At 34.0% G+C, this 20,465-nt stretch overlaps 1 protein-coding gene across 3 annotated transcripts in view; it reads left to right on the top strand.

Annotated features, from left to right (window-relative positions):
* The window catches only part of ELP4 (elongator acetyltransferase complex subunit 4), a 183,111-nt gene that overhangs the window by 72,556 nt on the left and 90,090 nt on the right, over nt 1–20,465 (top strand). For 2 of the 3 annotated variants that reach the window (XM_005873067.2, XM_005873068.2), the window contains exon 9: nt 2,572–2,678. In XM_005873067.2, the coding sequence (XP_005873129.1) occupies nt 2,572–2,678 (107 nt within the window). Of the gene's footprint in view, nt 1–2,571; nt 2,679–8,489; nt 8,573–20,465 lie in introns of those variants that run through there. The other variant, XM_014545207.1, reaches the window with a different exon arrangement.

Here is a 20,465-nt window from a genome sequence, read left to right as displayed (position 1 = left end):
GGCCAGGGCCGGGGGGGGGGCCCCCCCCCCCCCCGAGTGCACAAATTTTTGTGCACCGGGCCTCTAGTATAATAAATAAATAATAAAATTTGTGCTGCACTATGTTTTAAAAGCCCTAGTCAGTCACATTTTCAGAAAGTAGGCATCTGTGAGTATATTTGGACTGTTCTCTGTCTACTCATTTTGTTGTTAGTTTGAGTTATGAACAAATTTTAAAATATCACCATCCTAGTATATGCACAGGTCAATTAATTAGACTTTTTAACTTAACGTGTTTTTAAGCTTTTAATAATATTTTAGTCATTTGGTTGATTTAGGGATTTTTGTTAAAGGTTCTTACATAGAACTTTTGCAATAGGAAAGGTTTAGTAATTATGCATATCTTAGCTCTAAACTGAATATGGAGTGTGATGAATAATAGATTTTTACCTACTTACTTATCTGAATAAATGTTAATTATTGCTGTTACTGTTGTGGAACTGCTATACTTACATGGAAACCTCTAGTCTGATGCCTGAATAGCTTATTTGAAGTTTGCTGCAAGATTGTGCAAGGTTGTGATTGCAGGACTATGGCAAGCCCAGTCTACAAATAAAAGGTTACATGATGATTGCCACTACTTTGAAGAGTCAGTATACAACCTTTAAAAAATAAAATAACACGATCAGGTGTTTCTTTTTTTTAAGCCTATAAAATACAAACTGTGAACAAAAACTACATAAAATAATTTGCCTCATGATCATTTACTTAAGTATGTGTCTGATATATGCCCAGACCTTATGTAGAATTCATGTAATACAGTATTGTCATTATGATAGGAAGAGAGCTATTAAGATTAAACTCTTTTTTATTGAGCTATAATTGATATGTAACATTTTATTAGCTTTAGATATACAACATGATGATTTTATATATGTATATATTGAGAAATAAGTACCACAATAAGTTTAGTTAACATTCATCACCACACATAGTTCCATTTTTTTTTCTTGTGATGAGAACTTTTAAGATCTACCCTCTTAGCAACTTTCAAATAAACAATACAGTATTGTCAACCATAGTCACCATGCGGTACATCATATCCCCAGGTATTACTTATTGTATAATTGGACATACTATTTTTTTAATTTATTATATTTCTATTTTCTTTTAAAACAACCCAAGTTGAAGAGTAAACTTAGTAAAATTATATTTTATATTCTAAAAAAAAAACAACAATTTAATTAAAACATTTCAGGGGTTGAAAGACTATGACTTTTTGTGCTGAAATTTCTGAATTGATAAATGATTCCTCACAAATTAATGGGTAATTCTGATGACCAGTAAAGTTTCTATTAATAAGAAGGGCCTCAGGAATCATTCCTTCATTCTGTAAGGCTTCCTGATTTAATAGTTAACTAAACAAGCACATGCAAGTTTAAAATGAAAAATGTGCAAATCAAAGTATGGTGTGCTTATTTCTAACATATTTTACTAAATAATTCTGCATGAGATATTTTTAATTTGTACCTAAACTGTATTTTTAATAATACCTTTTAAATTAACAAAAAATAAATTGGATATTTTAGTGAATTATATTTGAAAGGGACGTTTCTAAAGTTAAACACCTAGAGATTTACCGTTTTAAGCTAAAACTAATACATACCTTACTAAACATTCAAACACACACAAAATTCTATACTAGAGAAGCAGTTCTATAAATAAGATTTATCTACTTAGTTCAAATCTGGACTTGCCTTCTTGCCCCATGTTTAGGGATCAATGTCTTTGGGATAGTAATTTCTAAATATGGGCTGAGTCAGGCAGAGATACGCACTGAAGAATCTTCCACATCTTCATCTGTGGCAAACGACCCCTAGGTTAGTCAGGAACTGTATTAAGCTGCACAAAAGCCATCCAGTGCCCTTGTCAGAAAAAATTAGTGAGTGTTTCTACTGACAAGAGGCCAAAGCTCACGGTTTACCTAACACTGGTACAAAGCTTATAGCAGCTCCTGGAAGGTCTAGCATGCCCAGAAATGAGTGTCTTGGGATGGCTTAGGGGTTAATGTTTGATCCTAGAATGTGCTCTAAAATGTCGTTTTCTTCAATGGTTTGTAGCAGTCATTAATAAGGTACAAAATGGAATGCATTTCATGAGTGTTTCCCTGGTTATGGGTAACCCATAAGCCTTGTTTTGCTGGCTGCTTACTGGTGCATTTAATAAAATAAAGATCACCCAGTGGTGCCGTGGGCAGCATGCAAGGTGATAGCCATATTTGCTTACTGTAAATACAAGAGAAAATCACACACAAACCGGCTGTAGTTTTGACAAGTAGTAAGATCCCTCTTTGCATCTGTACTTCTGTACCAAAGTGCAATTAGTTTTCCTTGCACAAGGATTTCTGTTTATCTTATTCTGCTTGATTACTTGAGTATAATCACACCATTTGCTTCATTGCTCCTGGTAGTAAGCTCCAGTTTTAAAAGGGAAGGATGCCTGTGTGTAAATTTACAGGATTCTGCTGTACCACTCTCATTTATGCATCCAATGACTGCATTTTAATTTTTCTCCTTTTTTCCTTTCCACAAGGTTTGATTCACATACGTCAGATTCCTCGGCTTAATAACTTGATGTGTGATGTGTCAGATGTCAAAGACTTAGCTTTTAAATTGAAAAGAAAGCTATTCATCATTGAGGTAAGAGAATTTTTATATTTCAGCTTACAATTTTGAGGTAAATCATATATATATTCAATGAAATTCTTAGATGGTTCATGTTAAATTTTTTTTCTATGCTAAGTATTTTTAAATTCTTTTGGTACAATAAAATAATTTTTTAGACTATCTTATTTTTTTATTTTAATGGCTTATTATTAGAGTATAGCAAAAATGATTTTGTTTTAAATATACATTTAAAGTAAGCTCCAAATTTACATGAATATGACATGCATATTTTCAAGGCTTTCAAAGGCATATTTAATTAAATGTTAATGAGCTGTGCTTATTTGTATGTGGAATGTGAGTGCTACCCACAGTTGTACCTGGTTAAGAAAAGAGGATCCTATCTACCTTCTAAAAGCTGATTTTTTATTAGTAGTGGAGTCATCTTTCTGCTTTCTGTGCTGAATAAAACAGAGTACTCACTCTAATTTACACCGCTATCTTTAAGTAAATTTTCCACAAAACTGAAACTTTTGTGGGACCTCTCTGCAAGTAATAGTGACAGAAAGTGGTAGTACAAAAGATTTATTTCAACTTAATCTTGCTAAAGAGCAAATGAACATAGCACTATTAAGCAATTAGGGTTGATGTATTTATTAACGAAATAAATGCTCAGAGAGAGATGGCTTTTGGGTGATGTGATAGTTATCAGTATAGTCGGTGCCATTTTTTTAACAAAGACATAAAACAGCCAAGCAGCCTTGACAAACCATTTTGTTTAATCTCTTTTCAAATGAAAAGCTCTTAAGCAGGCCACTTGTCTTAACTGCTTGAAACCATAAAAAGAGAGAATTGCCACCAATAAATTAGCATATTTTTAACTTCATCACCAAATGATGGTCAATGTGGCTTGGCACTGCTTTGGTGTTTGGGACTTCACCCTGAAGTGACCACTTTGGCCCTTTTTTGACCCTCTGCCCTCTTTAGCTGGCCACTTGATAAGGTAACTTAATGGTTCTCTCTCTTTTTCTCTTTCCCCTCACATTTGCAAGTAGCACTAACCTATAAATCATTGTAAGGGCCCTATCCAGTGACAAATTAATGTGCCCTCCTCCTAATTAATGGTCATCAATGTCCTTAATTATCTAATCCTATTGAGAGCAGTTAATAGTTAATCAGGCAGCCCGTTCTTCAAGCAGGTCATCTCTGCAGGAGCGTTAGAAGTTTCTCATCTGGGGATACTCCTTTAAAAGCCACATAAAGCCAAAAGAACTGGAGTGCAGAAATGCTGATTCTTGAGCTAATTTGCTTTAGTTCTCCAAAAAAAAAAAAAAAAACCATTGAAAGGGAATCCAACACTGTAATTGTTCAAGCATTGTTTTAGTTTTTCTGATAGAATATTGAGAAATTTACCGTAATATATATACTAGTAGTTATAAATATAAATGTGAAGTTGTAGTTGTTGATGTCACAAAGAGAGCATGCCGTACCATTTTCTTTTAAGATGAATTTATATTTTCAACAAAAGACATGTGTGTGTTTTTCCCATGTGACACCTTTCTCTTCAGATGAGTATTCTGACAACCAGGTCTAAGGTATCATGTCTATCACCATAAAAATTAAGGAAGGAGATTCCTTGATGATAAAAAAAAATTACACATAGAGAAAAAGTAGCACAGTAGTCGAGTGATGTTCATTCGCTCTCTCTTTCTCTCTCTCTCTCTCTCTCTCTCTCTCTCTCTCTCTTTCTCTCTTTCTCACGCACACACACGCACACAGACACACACTGTATTATTTTGGCGGTGAGAGGGTAGACATAAAATACTTACATAATGTCAAGTGAGACCTCTCCTCTAAATAACTTTAGGTTCTAATAGTGACTACATTTTACCATTGAAGCTGATGAAAGGTCATTTATTAACCACATGGGTTTCTTTCTGTTCCATTTCCTTTCTTCTCTTCTTACTAGTCTAAAACTAAAAGAACCATTATAATTGGTGACCCTGTAGTTTAGAAGCAATATTTGAAAACAAAACTATGTTGGGGTGTTTTTTTATTAATATTTAATACAGTAAATCACATCCTTAATTTTTTTTTTGCTTATAACCTAATTAATAAGTGTTTGTGTGTGTGTAAGTATATATATAATTGTACATATATATTTATGTACATAAACTTATTCTACATAAGTTACTTAGGCCATGAAATTCACTTTGGTGGTTAGAAAAATATGAAGAATTAAACAAACCTATTAAAAGTACAAATAGGTATAGTTATAGTTGTATACAATCATGTGATTGGTGTAAAATTAAATGCTTAAATATAACATTGTACATTATAAAATGCACACCCAATTAGATAGCAATTCTTTGGTGATATATTCTAGACACTGTTGAAACAAGAGGACTTTTTTTATTGGAGGGGAAAAATACCTACCAGATGGCAATGTTTTAATATATACAACAAATAAAAGTTTTTTTAAGAAATTGCCCTGGTATTTTTAAAAAATAAAATGTACACTCCACTAGTCTATAAAATCTGAGGTAATAATATACCAGGCATTGAATCTGCATCTTACTCTTAGAAGGGAAAGGTAGTTTATCAAGTAAAGCAGAAATAACGTTTTTTATTCCATACAGGTAGATTTGTTACATGTTGGAATTTACTGATAATCACAAGGTCTAAAAAGTCAGCATGCCAGAAGTAAGGGTGCAAAGAAACAGGCAGACACTCTCATCTGTATTTTTAGGGTACTTTTTCTTTTATTTATTACATCACTGCCCTTTTATGTATTAAAAAACGGAATATTTTTTTACTAATGCCATCAATGGCCTTAACAAGTAGAGCAACTTTAACTAGTAGTCTGCAGTTTCTTTGAGTGATTTGGAGATAGCAACAGAGTATTTTTTCCTTCTTGGAATGTGTATTGGTATTGTCCAGATTCAGGTGAAAGCAATTATGTGATCATAGTAAACTTTTACTAATACCTAACATTCATCATGAATTCCTATAAATTAAACCCTCTAAAAAAATTGTAGCAGAATCCTATCTAGTAAAGACACTGAAATCCTGGCATACATTCTGGATAAGCAAAAGAGAAAGTTTAAAGTTGGCTCAATAAAAGAAGTTAAAAGAAGTAGTTTCCAATTCTCCAAAAATTGGTAATTCTTATAAACAGTACATGGTATGCCAAAATTAAGATCAGAGTTATATACTTAGTAGGTATAAAATATTTGCTGAAATACATGTAATATAAATTATGGAGTTTAAAAATATTTCAAATAATACAGCTTTAGGTATTACATAAACTCCAACTGGCCAAGTGAGCTATAAACACTGCCTCCTCATTCTCTGTAATGTTCTGTAAGATGCATAACTTGGGCACACAGCTTCCAAGCTGAAATAACTACTTACACTTGTATTTTTCAACTTGTGTAATTTTTGTTTCTCTAATTTTGGGGTTTATCATTAACCAGTTTTTTTCTTTATATTAGTGATTATAATATAATTACAGTAAACAAGTAAAATTTCATAAAATTTGAAATGCAGCAGCATTAATTTGATGACATGATAGGAGCAGCATTTTACTTGGATTAAGTGGTGTTTTACTATTTTGATGTTGTATTGTTCATGTTGATCATATCTTAATATATTCTAGTAATTGATTTTCTAATATAAATGATAATAATGTATTATTACATTGGTTACAACCTCTATCAACGCTTGGGTAGTGCGACAGTTTTCCAGATCTAAGATTTCAGTGTTTTTAAGTTCAAGTCAGAAGTATGGTTACTGAGTTAAGCTGATATATACAAAAGATGTACACTGTTCTCTGCAAATTTTCAATATAAGGATAAATAATACTTATGTAAGCTTAAATTGGTCCAAAAATAGTAATTATCATAAACATTGTATCTATGTGGGTCTTGTATACTAAATGAATATTGATAATTCAGTAAATCACAAATATTGGTTGATATTTCAATTCCCAGATATACTACAGTTAACAAGAGAAAATCAGTAGAACATAGATATCTCTGGATGAAATCATTTGTCAAAAATAGATCCAAATTAATATTCTTTAACAATGGAAATGCCATTTTCTAGGTGTTTACATTTAACCTATTCATTATATTACCATTCCCATATTTGTACTTTAATTCCCAAGTGACATAGACATACAGTAATGTCACATAGGTTTCACAGAATCTCCAGAAGTTGGTTTAATACTATGCTCGATATATTTCACACGTCGTAGCTAGCCTATCAAAATTGAATACCACCTTAAGGGGAACCCAGTTTTGAGACTTGTCTAATCCTATTTCTTCCCACTTTGGAATCTTAATTAGAAGAGATAAGGGAGAAAAAAAACATTATTTAACTAAATTATTGTCTTGAATCTGTAGCAAAAGGTATAATCCGCAATTGGGCCAATTAGTGAACCCCATAGTTAGCTATGCTGCAGCGAACAATTTGATTAGATCTGACACCATCCTAGTTCCCACTGTTGTTTTGCCAGGTATGATGGTCAGACTTCAAAGAGCTTGAGGCATCAGCAGGGCAAGGTTTGGAGGCCAGCTTAGGTCCGGTTGTTAATCTCTCTGCTAAAACCACAGCGGCTCTCACACAAAACAAGCTTACACGACACAATCATGCGGTATTAAAGTTAGGGTTGAGTCATGCCAATTTGTCTTTGATTTTTTGATGATTGACCAAAGATGGCTACATGACTAGACACATGCTAAAAGTATCCTGATTAGGTAAGTTCCCAAAATATATGAAGTTTTTTTTTCTTTAACTTCCTATATAAATGTTGTGAAAGCTTATTCCCTTTGTTCAAACTTACAAAGTAATGGTACTGTCTCAGGGGAAATGAGTATTTCTTACCAGCACCCTGAATCCTGAACTTTCCACTTAACACTTCATAAAAATGCGTCCTTACATTATTAATTCCGAAAGGAGAATTTAAAGGGAAATTGTTTCTAAGTGGTAAGCGTTTTAAAAATCTATTAAGTTCCTTGAAAGAAATAGAAGAAGAAAAAACCATTTTTCCCTGAGTCATTTATGTTCACTGACAATTTTTGAAATTTCTTTATAATTTTTCCACTTAAATGTTGAGTAAAGTGCCTTTCCAGTATGTGATTGCATAAGTGTTCTTTTCTCTGAATTCTGATTTGCTGGAACATTGCGGTAATGGTGACATGTTTCCATTCTGAGGAGAGCCCAAGGCAGCGTTAGTGTTATTCCGAGTGATTGAAGCTGCCATCTTGCTGACTTTCCCTTGGGCAGCATCAGGCCTGTTTGCTTTTGTGTTCATTTCACATGCTTCCTGTGAATTTGGCTGGCAGAGCATCAACGCTTCATTTAGCAAGAAAAGTAAATTCATGTTTGGCTATTATATCTCTCCAAGTTTCTGTATGGTCACCAACATCTAAGATATTAAACTTATAATTAGTTACATCAAATGAATACTGTTTTATTCTAAACATTTAAGGAAAGCATATATTTGAATAGCAAGGTGGTTGCAAAAGCCACAAGTCAAATATTTAGAATCTTTCAAATGAGTCTCTTCTCTCTCTCACAAAGATCCTCTGGTAGCTATAGTACACTAACCTCACCTTTGAGACCAGATGATAATAGATTCATCACCAACTAAGAATGCAAAGAGAAAAAGATCTCTCCTTTTAAAATGCTGCAGATGCAAACATTTCTATATGCTGTGTGGTGTGGCTCCAGGAAAATTACATTGCAGTAGTCCAAGAATTTTCTTCAAGCCTTTGTAGAACTACTGTAGTAGTAGAATTCACCAAGCTTCCATGATACTCCTTGAATCATTTCCTCCCACAGTGAGTTATTTTTCTGTCGAAGGAAAATAGAAAAAGAGAAAATAAATAATGATGACAAATCTTGGCTGTCTCATTTCATCAGCTAGAAGGTAAGAATGTGTATTTTACTAATATATTCTCCAGGATGCCTAGAAGGGTAACAAATACAATAAAGAGCTTAATAAATATAGTATCCATATTTGTGATATGTGATACCACACATGTGGTTGATATAGGTAGCTTTGCAGGTATTTTGTGCCAAAATATCCTCAGTTCTTCCTCCATATCTTTGCATAGCTGATGTCCAGAATATTCATCCCTCCCATCCCTTCATGACTTTTCCTTCTCATTGGATTGTAGGTTAAATATCTCAATCTCTTCCTTAGAGATGTGGTCCCCGACTAACCCATCTGAAGTATTCACTCAGTTACCTGCTGTCATGTATTTACTGTATTTTAATTCTCAGTATAGCACTTATGTATTATATAGTCGTTTACCAGTTAATTTGTTTATTTTTCCCAACCTCACTCAACCTCACCTGTTGTAACCTTCACAAAAGTAGAGACATAGTCTGTCTTATTCGTAGCTAAATCCTAATAAGCACATATAGTAGGTGTTCCATAAATATTTGTTGTTAAAGTACTATTTTTAAAGTAACTCATGTCTACCCTCAGGGTATTTAAAAACATACTTTGGGTATCTCATCTGATTGTGCTGGGTGCTTTCACATACATGACCATATTTCATTCTTATTTGAGCCTCACAGAAACCCTTGCCATAGGCATTACTAAACACATTTTTAAAATTCATCTTTATTTTTTAAAGTATAGATGTCCCCCTTCCCCTCCCTACTGACCCTTTCCAGCCCACTGCAGTCCCCTCCCCAGGCCTTCCCTGCACTACTGTCTGTCCATAGGCAATACATATATGCATATAAGTTAATTAGTTTATTTCTTCCCACCGCCCCTTCCCTTTGAAATTACTGCGCACATTTTATGTAAGGAAATATAAGAAATTATATAACCTTCCCAAAGTCATAGAGCTGTATTTAGAGCCAGTATCAAATCCAAATCTCTGACTCTATGAGCAGAATTACCCTGGAAAATTAATATGTTTAGGAGCTCTGTTAATTAGTATTTAGAAATAAAACATTTTTTGAGTGTTTGACAGGGGTCTGGGACTAGTGCAAGTGCTTTATAGCCATTACTTCATAGATTTCATAACTACCATATATCATTATTATCTACATTTTATGAAGCAGGAAACTTAAGGTTCAGAAAGACCAAGCAACTTAACTAATCCAAAGTCACAAAGTTAATCGCTGACAGACATGACACTTAAATGCAAGTCTGTCTTATTCCAAAGCCTGTGCTCTTTAACCACTAACTACTCACCATACCCCAAGATGTACTACCATCTCAGTACAAAAGCCAGAAGGCCTCTGCCCTGATGCATTCAAACAAACAAACAAAAAACTAAAAAAAAAATGAATTCTAGCAAGCATTTCTACTCCATTTTAATAAAATCCTTACTAATAAAAGCCTAAGTAGTCACACCATGATGCCCTCACACTGTCACAAGATGGCTGCATGCACAGCGGGCGCAGGCGGGTGGGCGAGGCTGGGCTTGATGCTGCATGAGCAGCACAGAGCCTGCCTGGGAATCCTGCCTCCGTGAGGCAAGGCCTGCCTGGGGGTCCAGCAAGGCCTGCCTGGGGGTCCAGCAAGGCCTGCCTGGGGGTCACACCTCCTCTCGGCTCTGTGGAGAGGCCTGCCTGGGGGTCCCCAGCTCCGAGGGGTGAGGCCTGCCTGGGGGTTCCCCGGCTCCACACAGCGAGGCCTGCCTGGGGGTCTTGGGGGTCCCGCATCTCAGCTCCATGTGGCACAGAGGTGAGACCCCCGGCACCGGCCTACTTCTTTGGGGCAATCCATCGAGGAGCCTTGGATGGGTGGGCGGGGCCTACCTCTTTAGGGCGATCGATCGCAGGGCTCCCGCACTGTGACAGGGCACAGGCCAGGCTGGGGGATGAAGGCCCCCCCCCCCCCCCCCCGCCGAGTGCATGAATTTTGTGCACTGGGTCTCTAGTACATTATAAAATTCAGATTGGCTTACTCATAGTTTCTCCCTTATATAACATTTTACTATGTTATGTAGATATGGATATGTGGGGTTGGCAGAATTGCTTTTTCCTTATTTTTTCCTTATTTTTGGTATATGATAGCTATTTTTTAATTTAAAAAATTAATTTTCAGAAAATATAATGCCATTCCCAGAAATACTGTCCACTTCTGTAAGACTTCTGAATTTTTGCTGGATGAAGTAGGGAAAGTATTCTGTACAAACACACATAGTTCCCTTGTTCCAGTCAACTACTTTGATATGGTTCAAAAGTATACCAAACTTAATTACAGTATATTATTTTATTCACATAAATTCTACATTGAGATACTTTTGCAAATATTAATTTGCTCATAGACAGTTGCTGTGTTTATATATTATTTCTTGTAGTTTTTTTTAAGTTGTTTTAAAAATATCTTCTTTAGAGCATCAGACATCATTTTGTGAGATAATTAAGGTCTATACAACTTAAAAGACAATGAGTCTACCAAATTCAATTTTTCAAATTTCTAATTTTGCTTCCCCTTTTATTATAACTAGTTCTAATGAAGATTTGATCCATTCATAGTAAAACTTATTTCCTGTTAAAAATGTTTTCTTTTTTGAAAGTTCTTTGAATATCATCTACAAGCAAAATTAAGCAGTAAATCTTATGATTGCAAAATGTTTTCCTCTTTTATTCATTAATATTACTAAAAAAGTTTCCTATAATTTAATAATAAGAAATTGTTTTATTCATTAAGAAAATATTATGTTAAATATAAACTATTAGTTTTTATAAGGTAGGATTTGGGGATCATAATAACTAAGAGAAATTGGGGTATAATGGAAATGCCTTTATCCACATAGCCAGTAAAGAAGTTCTCTTATTTAACTGGAAATTCAAATTTTGTCACAGTTATCACTGTCATAACTCCCCGCCACTGTAGACATTTCATAGAGTAGCCAGTTCAGGTTCTGTGTGTCTGTACAGTGAAGTTCACTGAACTGTTTTGTCAGATGCTGTCAAGGCAACCGACCGTTGTTGTAGAGAATCAAACCAAATCATTGTGACGTGAGCCTTCCAGAACTAAGATACCAATATGAATGGTTTAATGAAATTGAATATTTGGTTTCAGTTTTTTGTTAGATTGTCAAAATATATTTCACTCATTTATAAATTTCTGAGTTTAACCAGTTCTAATATCTATCCCTATACTTTATTAAAAATTTGTTTTAAATATTACTTAATATAAGTAACACTTGAAATGCATTTAGGTATTTGACTATGTTTTGTTAAGTATATGATTCTTCACCAAACATTTTAAAGTAAAGTTCTAATTGTATAGTTATTTAGTAAAAAAGAGAAGTGTCTTCTACTAAAATTAAAATTTTCTGTTATAAGGAAGCTCGTTTCAAGTTTCAAATAACTTTTTTTTTAATCCTTACCTGAGGATATTTTTCCATTGATTTTAGAGAGAGTGGAAGAGAGAGGGAAAGACAGAGAGAAACATCGATGTGAGAGAAACACATCTATTGGTTGCCTCCTGCATGAGTCCTGACCAGGGCTGAGGAGGATCCTGCAACTGAAGGGTCCGCACTCTATCCACTGAGCCAAACCGGCTAGGGCTCTAACTATTTTTATTTCTAAAGGCTATTATGAAAAACAAAGTTGTATTTGATTAGAAAGAATTTAATGAAAGTTTTATGCATGTTTTAAATATTTCTTATATGATTGGAAAAAGTTTATTTTTCTGGTCAATTGTTATCTAAAAGGTATTATTACAGTGTAGACTTAGTTAAGTGCCTTACTTATGTACATGTTTTGATGGATGGGGGTGCTGTTGCTATTTCTGTTCAATAACCTCAGAAATATTTTACCAACTTATACTGTAGCTATGGTGTAGCATTGAAAACCTTCTAACAAAAAGCTCCTTGATGCAATTAAAGGTCACTTGTACATGTTATAATAGGCTACTCATTTACAAGATCTTTGTTAAGGGTCAGTGATATAGCATGAAATGGATTGCCCTTCTTGAGCCTATAAATAAATGGGTCAATTTAGGTCATATTCAGTGGGCAAAGAAAAAAAGCTAACACAATACCAGTTTATTAATATTTTTACCAAAAAAATGCTAAAATGTTGAGCAAAACCAAATGCACTATCACTGTATTCTTGATATAAATAATTATAGAAAATTATTAGAATATATAACTGCAGTTTTTAAGGAGAACTGCTTATACTAGTATACACACATTTTTGTTTGTTTAAATATATAGATCACATGCAGATACAGAAAAACACAGCACAGTGATAGTGTTCAAATGTCTTTTACTATAAAACTAGCATATTTCAAAATGGCTAAGATGTATATACTCCATTTTTTTCTGTATTGAAGTTCAAAGCTTGTCAGGGATAGGCATGAAAACAGACTCAAACTAGATAGTGATTTATTTTAATTTTCTTTCATAGCCTTTCCAATGCTCTTAGGGGGAAAAATGTTGGTGCAGATAAAGTATTAGTAATGAATTCAGTCACCTGATTTTTCAATGAATTAAGACTTTAGGGTAAAAGTAAAACTAATAGTGAAAAGCAAATATTTTATACCTTATAATAATTTTAATACACTTAGATTTTACATGTTACATATATATTTGTGAGGTATAAATCATTTTTTATTCTCAAACTAAAATCAAATGAGTAGAAATGTTCTAATGAAATACATTTATCCAGCACTTTCTAATTTTCTTTTTGGTTGCTGTGTACTATCAAAAATAAAAATAAAAAATTAAATTGTAATCAATGCCAAACCAAATCTTCTGGGTCAAACAAAAATAATTTAATATTGAGTTTGAATTAAGAATTAAATGAATAATGATCTGTCATCCTCTAGAACAGATTGGTCTATAACAATACTAAGGCAAATCAATTCTAAAGTAAGTAGCCAAGAAAAACCCTGACCCAAGTAATCTCTGCTTGTTATTTAGCTCTTGAGTATCCATTCTTCACTGTTGTTTGTTTTTGCTGCCATACTTTAGCACAGTGAAAATACCATACATAAGCCTCTTTTATAAAGTATCAAAACTTTGAAAAGTGTTCATTTAGGGGCATAAATGCTATAAACTTATGTCTGTTTTACTCATCATTGTATCCCCTTTTCCTAGTTCAGTGCCTGATCATGTAGGTGCTCAAAAGATATTGAATGAATGAACGAATGGATATCCTCCTGACAGTGCTCAAAACACATTAGAGAGTGTGACCATAAAAATCTCACCATTTCAGACTATATGGAATAGTATGATAATGCTAATACAGTTCCCATAAGTGGATAATATACTTCTACGATTTTGCATAAGTAAAATAACCTTCAAAAATATTGGCTAATAACATAATGAACTGTTATCGCTGAAATAAAGTCGAACTGTGTCCTCAAAAATACCAGATAGGAAATGAGGTAAAATATATTTTTTCCTTAACAAAAGTGATTAATATGCTATTTGAATCATGATTTTCTTTTTGTCATTTTCTTGCCGCTTGAAAATTATTTTGAGTGTTTCATCGTCAAAGATTCTGTAATAAATTTTCCCAAATTGCAAAAGTCCCCCAGTGTTGATTCCTATTATCTCTTTAGGTTTAAAGTTAGTTATACTTTTTAACCCCCATTGACTCAGCACTTGCCTGTTCATATGTCCGGTCTTCTCTGGCCAGTAGGACTGATTTTATTGCCTATATGTTTTCCTGGCTTTAAACAGGAAAATATTGCAAAAGATTTGTGAGTTAGGGGTGAAATAATTATGTACAATGGAATCTGAACACAACATTTTGGATATTCCACAGTTCAAATTTAAATACACATTAGCAGTGAAGCAACTAATATCTAGATATAACAAAATCTGGAACTATCACTATTGTAAAATCATCCCCTTGACCTCTGTGCACATGGAGCCAACAAATCCCAATCTAGTTCTTTAGTTTGGCTTCTTAAGATTTTCCTCCTGGAAACCATTCTAGTCCAGATAGAAATTTAAGGCAATTATATTCAGAAGAAAAGTTTTATAGTGCATAATTTATACCGAATGCATTCCTTCATATGTCCTATTGACTTAATGTGTAATTCAGTCGAGAACCGTAAAATACATGTAAAGATATTTTGAAAATGTGATCTACTCTTCGTAGTATCACATTGGCCATTTCTTTTCTTTAACATTCAATTATTACAAAATTCCCATCATTTTATAGGAAAAGTTCTTTTTTTTTTAAACTTTGCTTTTTGTTTCTTTTTTTTAAAAATATATGTTTTATTGATTTTTTGCAGAGAAGAAGGGAGAGGGATAGAGAGTTATAAACATCGATGAGAGAAACATCTATCAGCTGCCTCCTGCACACTCCCTACTGGGTATGTGCCCGCAACCAAGGTACATGTCCTTGACCGGAATCGATGCCTAGGACCCTTGAGTCTGCAGGCTGACATTCTATCCATTGAGCCAAACCGGTTAGGGCTAGTTTCTTTTCTTAAATATATTTTTATTGATTTCAGAGAGGAATGGAAAAGGAGAGAGAGATAGAAACATCACTGATGAGAGAGAATCATTGATCCTCTGCCTCCTACAAGCCTCCCTCTGGGGACCGAGCCCGCAACCCAGGCATGTGCCCTTGACCGGAATTGAACCCGGGACCCTTCAGTCCACAGGCTGACGCTCTGTCCACTAAGCCAATCCAGCCAGGGCATTGGAAAAGTTCTTATGCTTTGGTGCATGTAAATTAGATAAGTAAAAGACAATATTAAATCAAGTATGCCCCTGATGCTTTAAGCATGAGGTTAGCAAACTGTGGCCTATGGGTCAGATCCAACTCCACTGTTTTTCTAAATAAACTTGTATTGGAACACAGACAGGTCTGCTCATTTATGTATTGTCTATGGCTTCTTTCACTCTGCATCACTCAGTTGCAATTTTAGGGCACACAAGGCCAAAGTACCTACTATCTGGTCATTTACAGAGGAAGTTTGCTATAAAGAACTTCTACTTTAGAAAGCTGTATACTTTAAAGAAAATTTACTGAGACCATTTCAATTAGAAGATAAAGCTTAAAATTAAACTGTATTTGAGTAATAATGAATTCGCACAACCATTTTTATGTAGTTTGCACTTTTATAATTAATGCAGGTGTGTCTCTTGAGAAAATACCTGCATTTCTTAAAAGATTAAAATCGGGAGGGAGCCCTGACTGGTTTAGCTCAGTGGATGGAGCGTCAGCCCAGGTTCGAGTCCGGTCAAGGGCAAGTGCCTTGGTTGCGGGCACATCCCCAGTCGGGGGTGTGCAGGAGGCAGCTGATCGATGTTTCTCTTTCATCGATGTTTCTAACTATCCTTCTCCCTTCCTCTCTGTAAAAAAATCAAAATATATTTTGAAAAAATTGGGAGGGAGCTTAAAGTGCTTCAAAGCCGACTTATCATTGTGTGCACCCAGCCTCTTTAATCATGTGGAACCCACTTTCTTAGAGGTACCCCGTTTCAATCTCTACCGGCTCCAGTTGCTAGAAAATTCTTTCAGATGCTAAAGCATCTCCCCACCTATTATTACTAAATCTACTTTCTAAAGCCACAGAAAAACTGCTATTTTCTATGTAATATCACTGGATTCATAATAAATACCTAATATATGAGGAATCGATATAATTTTTCTTAGATTTATATTTCTTTTCTCAGACATTATAAATTAAATTAACCATTTAATGGTATTTGTTGTACATTTAACTTAGAATTTTCAGCCCATATAATTTTTGCAACATCCTTTAAAGGAATCTTTTCTAAAATAAATAAAGCATCAATGAGAAATATTAAAGTAATAGCCTTGAATGCTGAAGTAAAAATGCTTTATGAATTATAGGTTCATACAATTTAAATGCTATTAAAATTCAATGTTTTTATTTATAGCATGTTTGAATTCACAATTGAACTTCAAATGATTAATAGTAATAAAAATCAACATTAAATGCAGTTTTTCAAGTTTATTGTAGTTTATTTAACATGATTTTACTGTACAGTACATTAAAATGTAGCATTAAACTTTTGGTGATGGATAATGAGTCATAAGGATATATTTCTAGCAAGTATTGATTTTATAAAAATAATTATACCAGAAAAGATTACTGTTCACTATCCACACTATCTAGCATATATAATTGATAATCAAATTAAAATAGTAAGTTTAAGCGGGCACTATGGATCAAGAAGTCTTGTTAATTTTTCATTTTATTTTTTAACTGTAGGAATTTCTTAAGCAAGGAAATAAGGGCATATAGAATCTTAAAATGTAAAATATTATAAGTAATTTTGGGGTGATAAAATAATTTTTAAGTCATAAGATTCTTGAATTGGAATTTTTTTGGCATTTTAGGTAGGAAGTTTAAACATGAGGACAGTTTTACTCAAAATTGCTTTTATTTAAGTTAATGCCTATTATTATTTTTTAAATGATTATATACAGATTTGTGTCCTTGGCATTTGAAAATTATTTTAAAATTAGATAAAACAAAATTCCTTTTTAAAGGTGTTTATATTGTAAAATGTAAAAGATTGCATGAAACCTCACAAAAAGGACTCAACTTGGTGTTTTCAGCCTAATAAAAATGTTGTAGAAATACTTGTAAGCTTGAAAATCACACTAGCTATTCTTGTTTCAAATTCTGTTTAATATATTGTTCAGTATGATTTTATAATAAACAGATTACTCCTTGAACAGGAATTAAGAATAAAGCTGCCAGGAAGGGGTTTTGTTGTCAGAGTAGTTCCCGCCTCATGTTTTGTAAGAGATTTCATGGTCCCATTGTAAAGAGTAGATGATTTAAAACGTGTTCCCAAGATAAACTTTCCCATTGTCATTAATGAGGATGGATAATACTGAGTGACAAGTGCATTAGGAATGACACAGAAAGAGCTGTTAGATTTGTCAGAGTCTATCACTTCAGGCAGTGACACTTGAGGACATTCTTTTTTGTGGATATTTGGGATGGGGGGTCTGATTTAAAGACACCAAAGTTTGTGTTTGCTTATAGAATAATGTATTTTACAATTTACAGATATATATTTTATGGTGTAAAGAAAATATCTGCAAGGTTATTTAGATTTTCGTTCACATTTTAACTTTATTCTCTTATATATTCTGATTTCTTCCTAAGAAAATCATCAAACTATAACGTTTAAATGTTAAAATATTTACCAAAAAACTAATTATTAGGAAAAGCCTATTTGGGGGAATATCCAACTGAAAAAAATATATTTAAAATTACATAGATTTCTAAAAAAAATATTTTGCTGTCTTATTACTCTATATAAGAGGGGACTCTTCTGCATTACCTTGAGAATAAATATTTTGAAATAAGATACATGTGACTTATATTATCTTTTAAAATATATATTACTTTACAGAAACACATTTTAAATATTAATCAATGAACAATTAATAATGAATGACTTTCCTGGTATTTAAAGTATATCCAAACTGTTGTATGCCTCTCAATTTTAGTTTCTAATATGCAATTGGTCACTTTTTCGCCTTGATTCATCTTTCATGCTGCCAACCAAATTTTGTCTCTGTACACCTTTTTGACACTAATAATGACTGAGTCTGTGTTCATTTGAGTTCAAGATTTCCCAGGCGGCAGTTTGGAGCTAAGATAAACTATCTATCATGATTGCATACCACTAATCTGTCTCATCCAAACCACTCTATGACTGAAATTATACTTGACAGTTCACTTCTTCTTGATGAGCCTGAGGTGAACATAGCTACAGCCCATCCCTGGGAGGACATGGCAACTATTCCATATGCTAGGAGGGTCCTTTTATTAGTGAAACAAGTCTTAAACTATGCCTGTGGTAGAGAGATTTTCTCTGTCTCTCCCCCTCCCTTCCTCTCTCTATCTCTCTCTCTTTGCATTTTCGTTTTGTACTTTTATACTACAAAACTTTTTTAACCCCAAAATATTTGGTAAACATTTTCTGTTACAAGTTCCACCTATAAGTTAGTTTCACAGTGTAGTTAAAAACCTTGAAGTCATTTTAAAAATACGTATGCTTTCTAAAATGTTCTTTATATACCATAATTGTCAAATATCAAAGCTTTCCTGTTAGTATTTTGACTCTTACCAGAATTTACCAGTTCTTGAAACATATCAGTAAAAAAATTTTTTAATCTTCACTCAAGGATATGTTTATTGATTTGAGAGAGAGAAAAGGAGAAAGATAAAGAAACATGGATTGGTTGCCTCCCATACCCACCTAATCTGGCTACCTAGGTATGTGCTCTGACCAGGAATCAAACCTGCGAACTCTTGGTGCATAGGAGGACGCTCCAACCAACTGAGCCACCCCAGCCACGGCCAGCTCAGTAAATTTTTATATTACAAAAATGTTTCTATGAAGAGTTTCTCTCATTTTAACATGATAATATTTTAAAAATAAGTTTCAAATTCTTTATTTAGAAATTATTTTGAAGATTTGAATAAAACAAACTGAACAGTGTGGCAGAATATATTTTAATTTTATATAAAGATTCCTTATGTAAACTTAATTGTCATCTTTACTATTGCTATGCAGAGTCTAGAGAAAAATGGCTGAGAAAATAAACTCATTAACTGCCTTATATTCTTTTTGTAAAAATGCCTTTACTTTGGGGTTCAGAAATACCAAACATTTTGAGAAGGTGGACAAGGAGATGTTAAAGGATTTATTACTAATACCCTGGAAAAAAAGAAATCTAAAGTAATTTTCAAGAATGTATAAGGAGGGTGTAATAGTAAGGCTACTTTTACTAACCAACACGGAGAACCCAATGAACAACAGATTTAATGTGGAAAAGGAAAGATTGAGGTTATTTAAACGAAGCACTTTGACTAATTATAACATATAGAAAGTTGTTATAAAGTGGAACCTATTTTAATCTGTCCTGGATTATTGAAATGTAATTCCACCTGAAGATGTTCAGATGGCCTCAGCAAATTTGCTCGTGTTGTTCTGTTGGTCCTCAGAGCAAGCACTTAGTAAGTTTACTCCTCATTGTCCTTTACTTGAAAGTTTTTTATTCCCTGGGAAGATTCCTTTTAGCAAGGGCAATATTTTCTATAACCTATTAAACAGCAGTGGAATCACTAGTGCATTCTGCACAAAGCTTTTCTAAAGCTTCAGATGGCCTCAGCAAATTTGCTCGTGTTGTTCTGTTGGTCCTCAGAGCAAGCACTTAGTAAGTTTACTCCTCATTGTCCTTTACTTGAAAGTTTTTTATTCCCTGGGAAGATTCCTTTTAGCAAGGGCAATATTTTCTATAACCTATTAAACAGCAGTGGAATCACTAGTGCATTCTGCACAAAGCTTTTCTAAAGCACCTAATCTATCTACACTAATAAAAGAGAAACATGGTAATTAGCGTACGACCGCTACCCTTCCCATTGGCTAATCAGCATATCCTTATGCAAATTAACTGTCAGCCAAGATGGCGGCCGGCAGCCACGCACTGAAGCGAGCAGGGAGGCTTGCTTGCTTCAGTGACTGCGGACTCCAACATTCCCCGCCTAACTTGCCGGCCTCTCAGCTGCAACTCTAAGCAACTATGTACTATGTTGCAAATGTAGTAGCTAAACAAAACCCCAGAAACCAGCTTTCAGCCTGCCGGGATCTCAGAGCTGAAGTTATACATTGTTTCGATTATAGAACGGCAAACAAACCAGATACGAAGCCTCAGAGCTAGAGCCAGAGCTAAAGCTGGCCCAGAATAAAATAAAAAAAGAGAAAAAAAAGGAGCAGTTGGGAGCTTCAGTCTCCTGCCAGCCTGAAAACGGCCCTCAGCCCCTCACCCAGACTGGCCAGGCACCCCAGTGGGGACCCCCACCCTGATCCAGGA

Source organism: Myotis brandtii, unplaced genomic scaffold (genome assembly GCF_000412655.1).
Source record: "Myotis brandtii unplaced genomic scaffold, ASM41265v1 scaffold399, whole genome shotgun sequence".
NCBI lineage: Eukaryota > Metazoa > Chordata > Mammalia > Chiroptera > Vespertilionidae > Myotis > Myotis brandtii.
The sequence above is the reverse complement of the archived record's forward strand: the minus strand, read 5'-3'. Positions and strand labels throughout refer to the sequence as shown.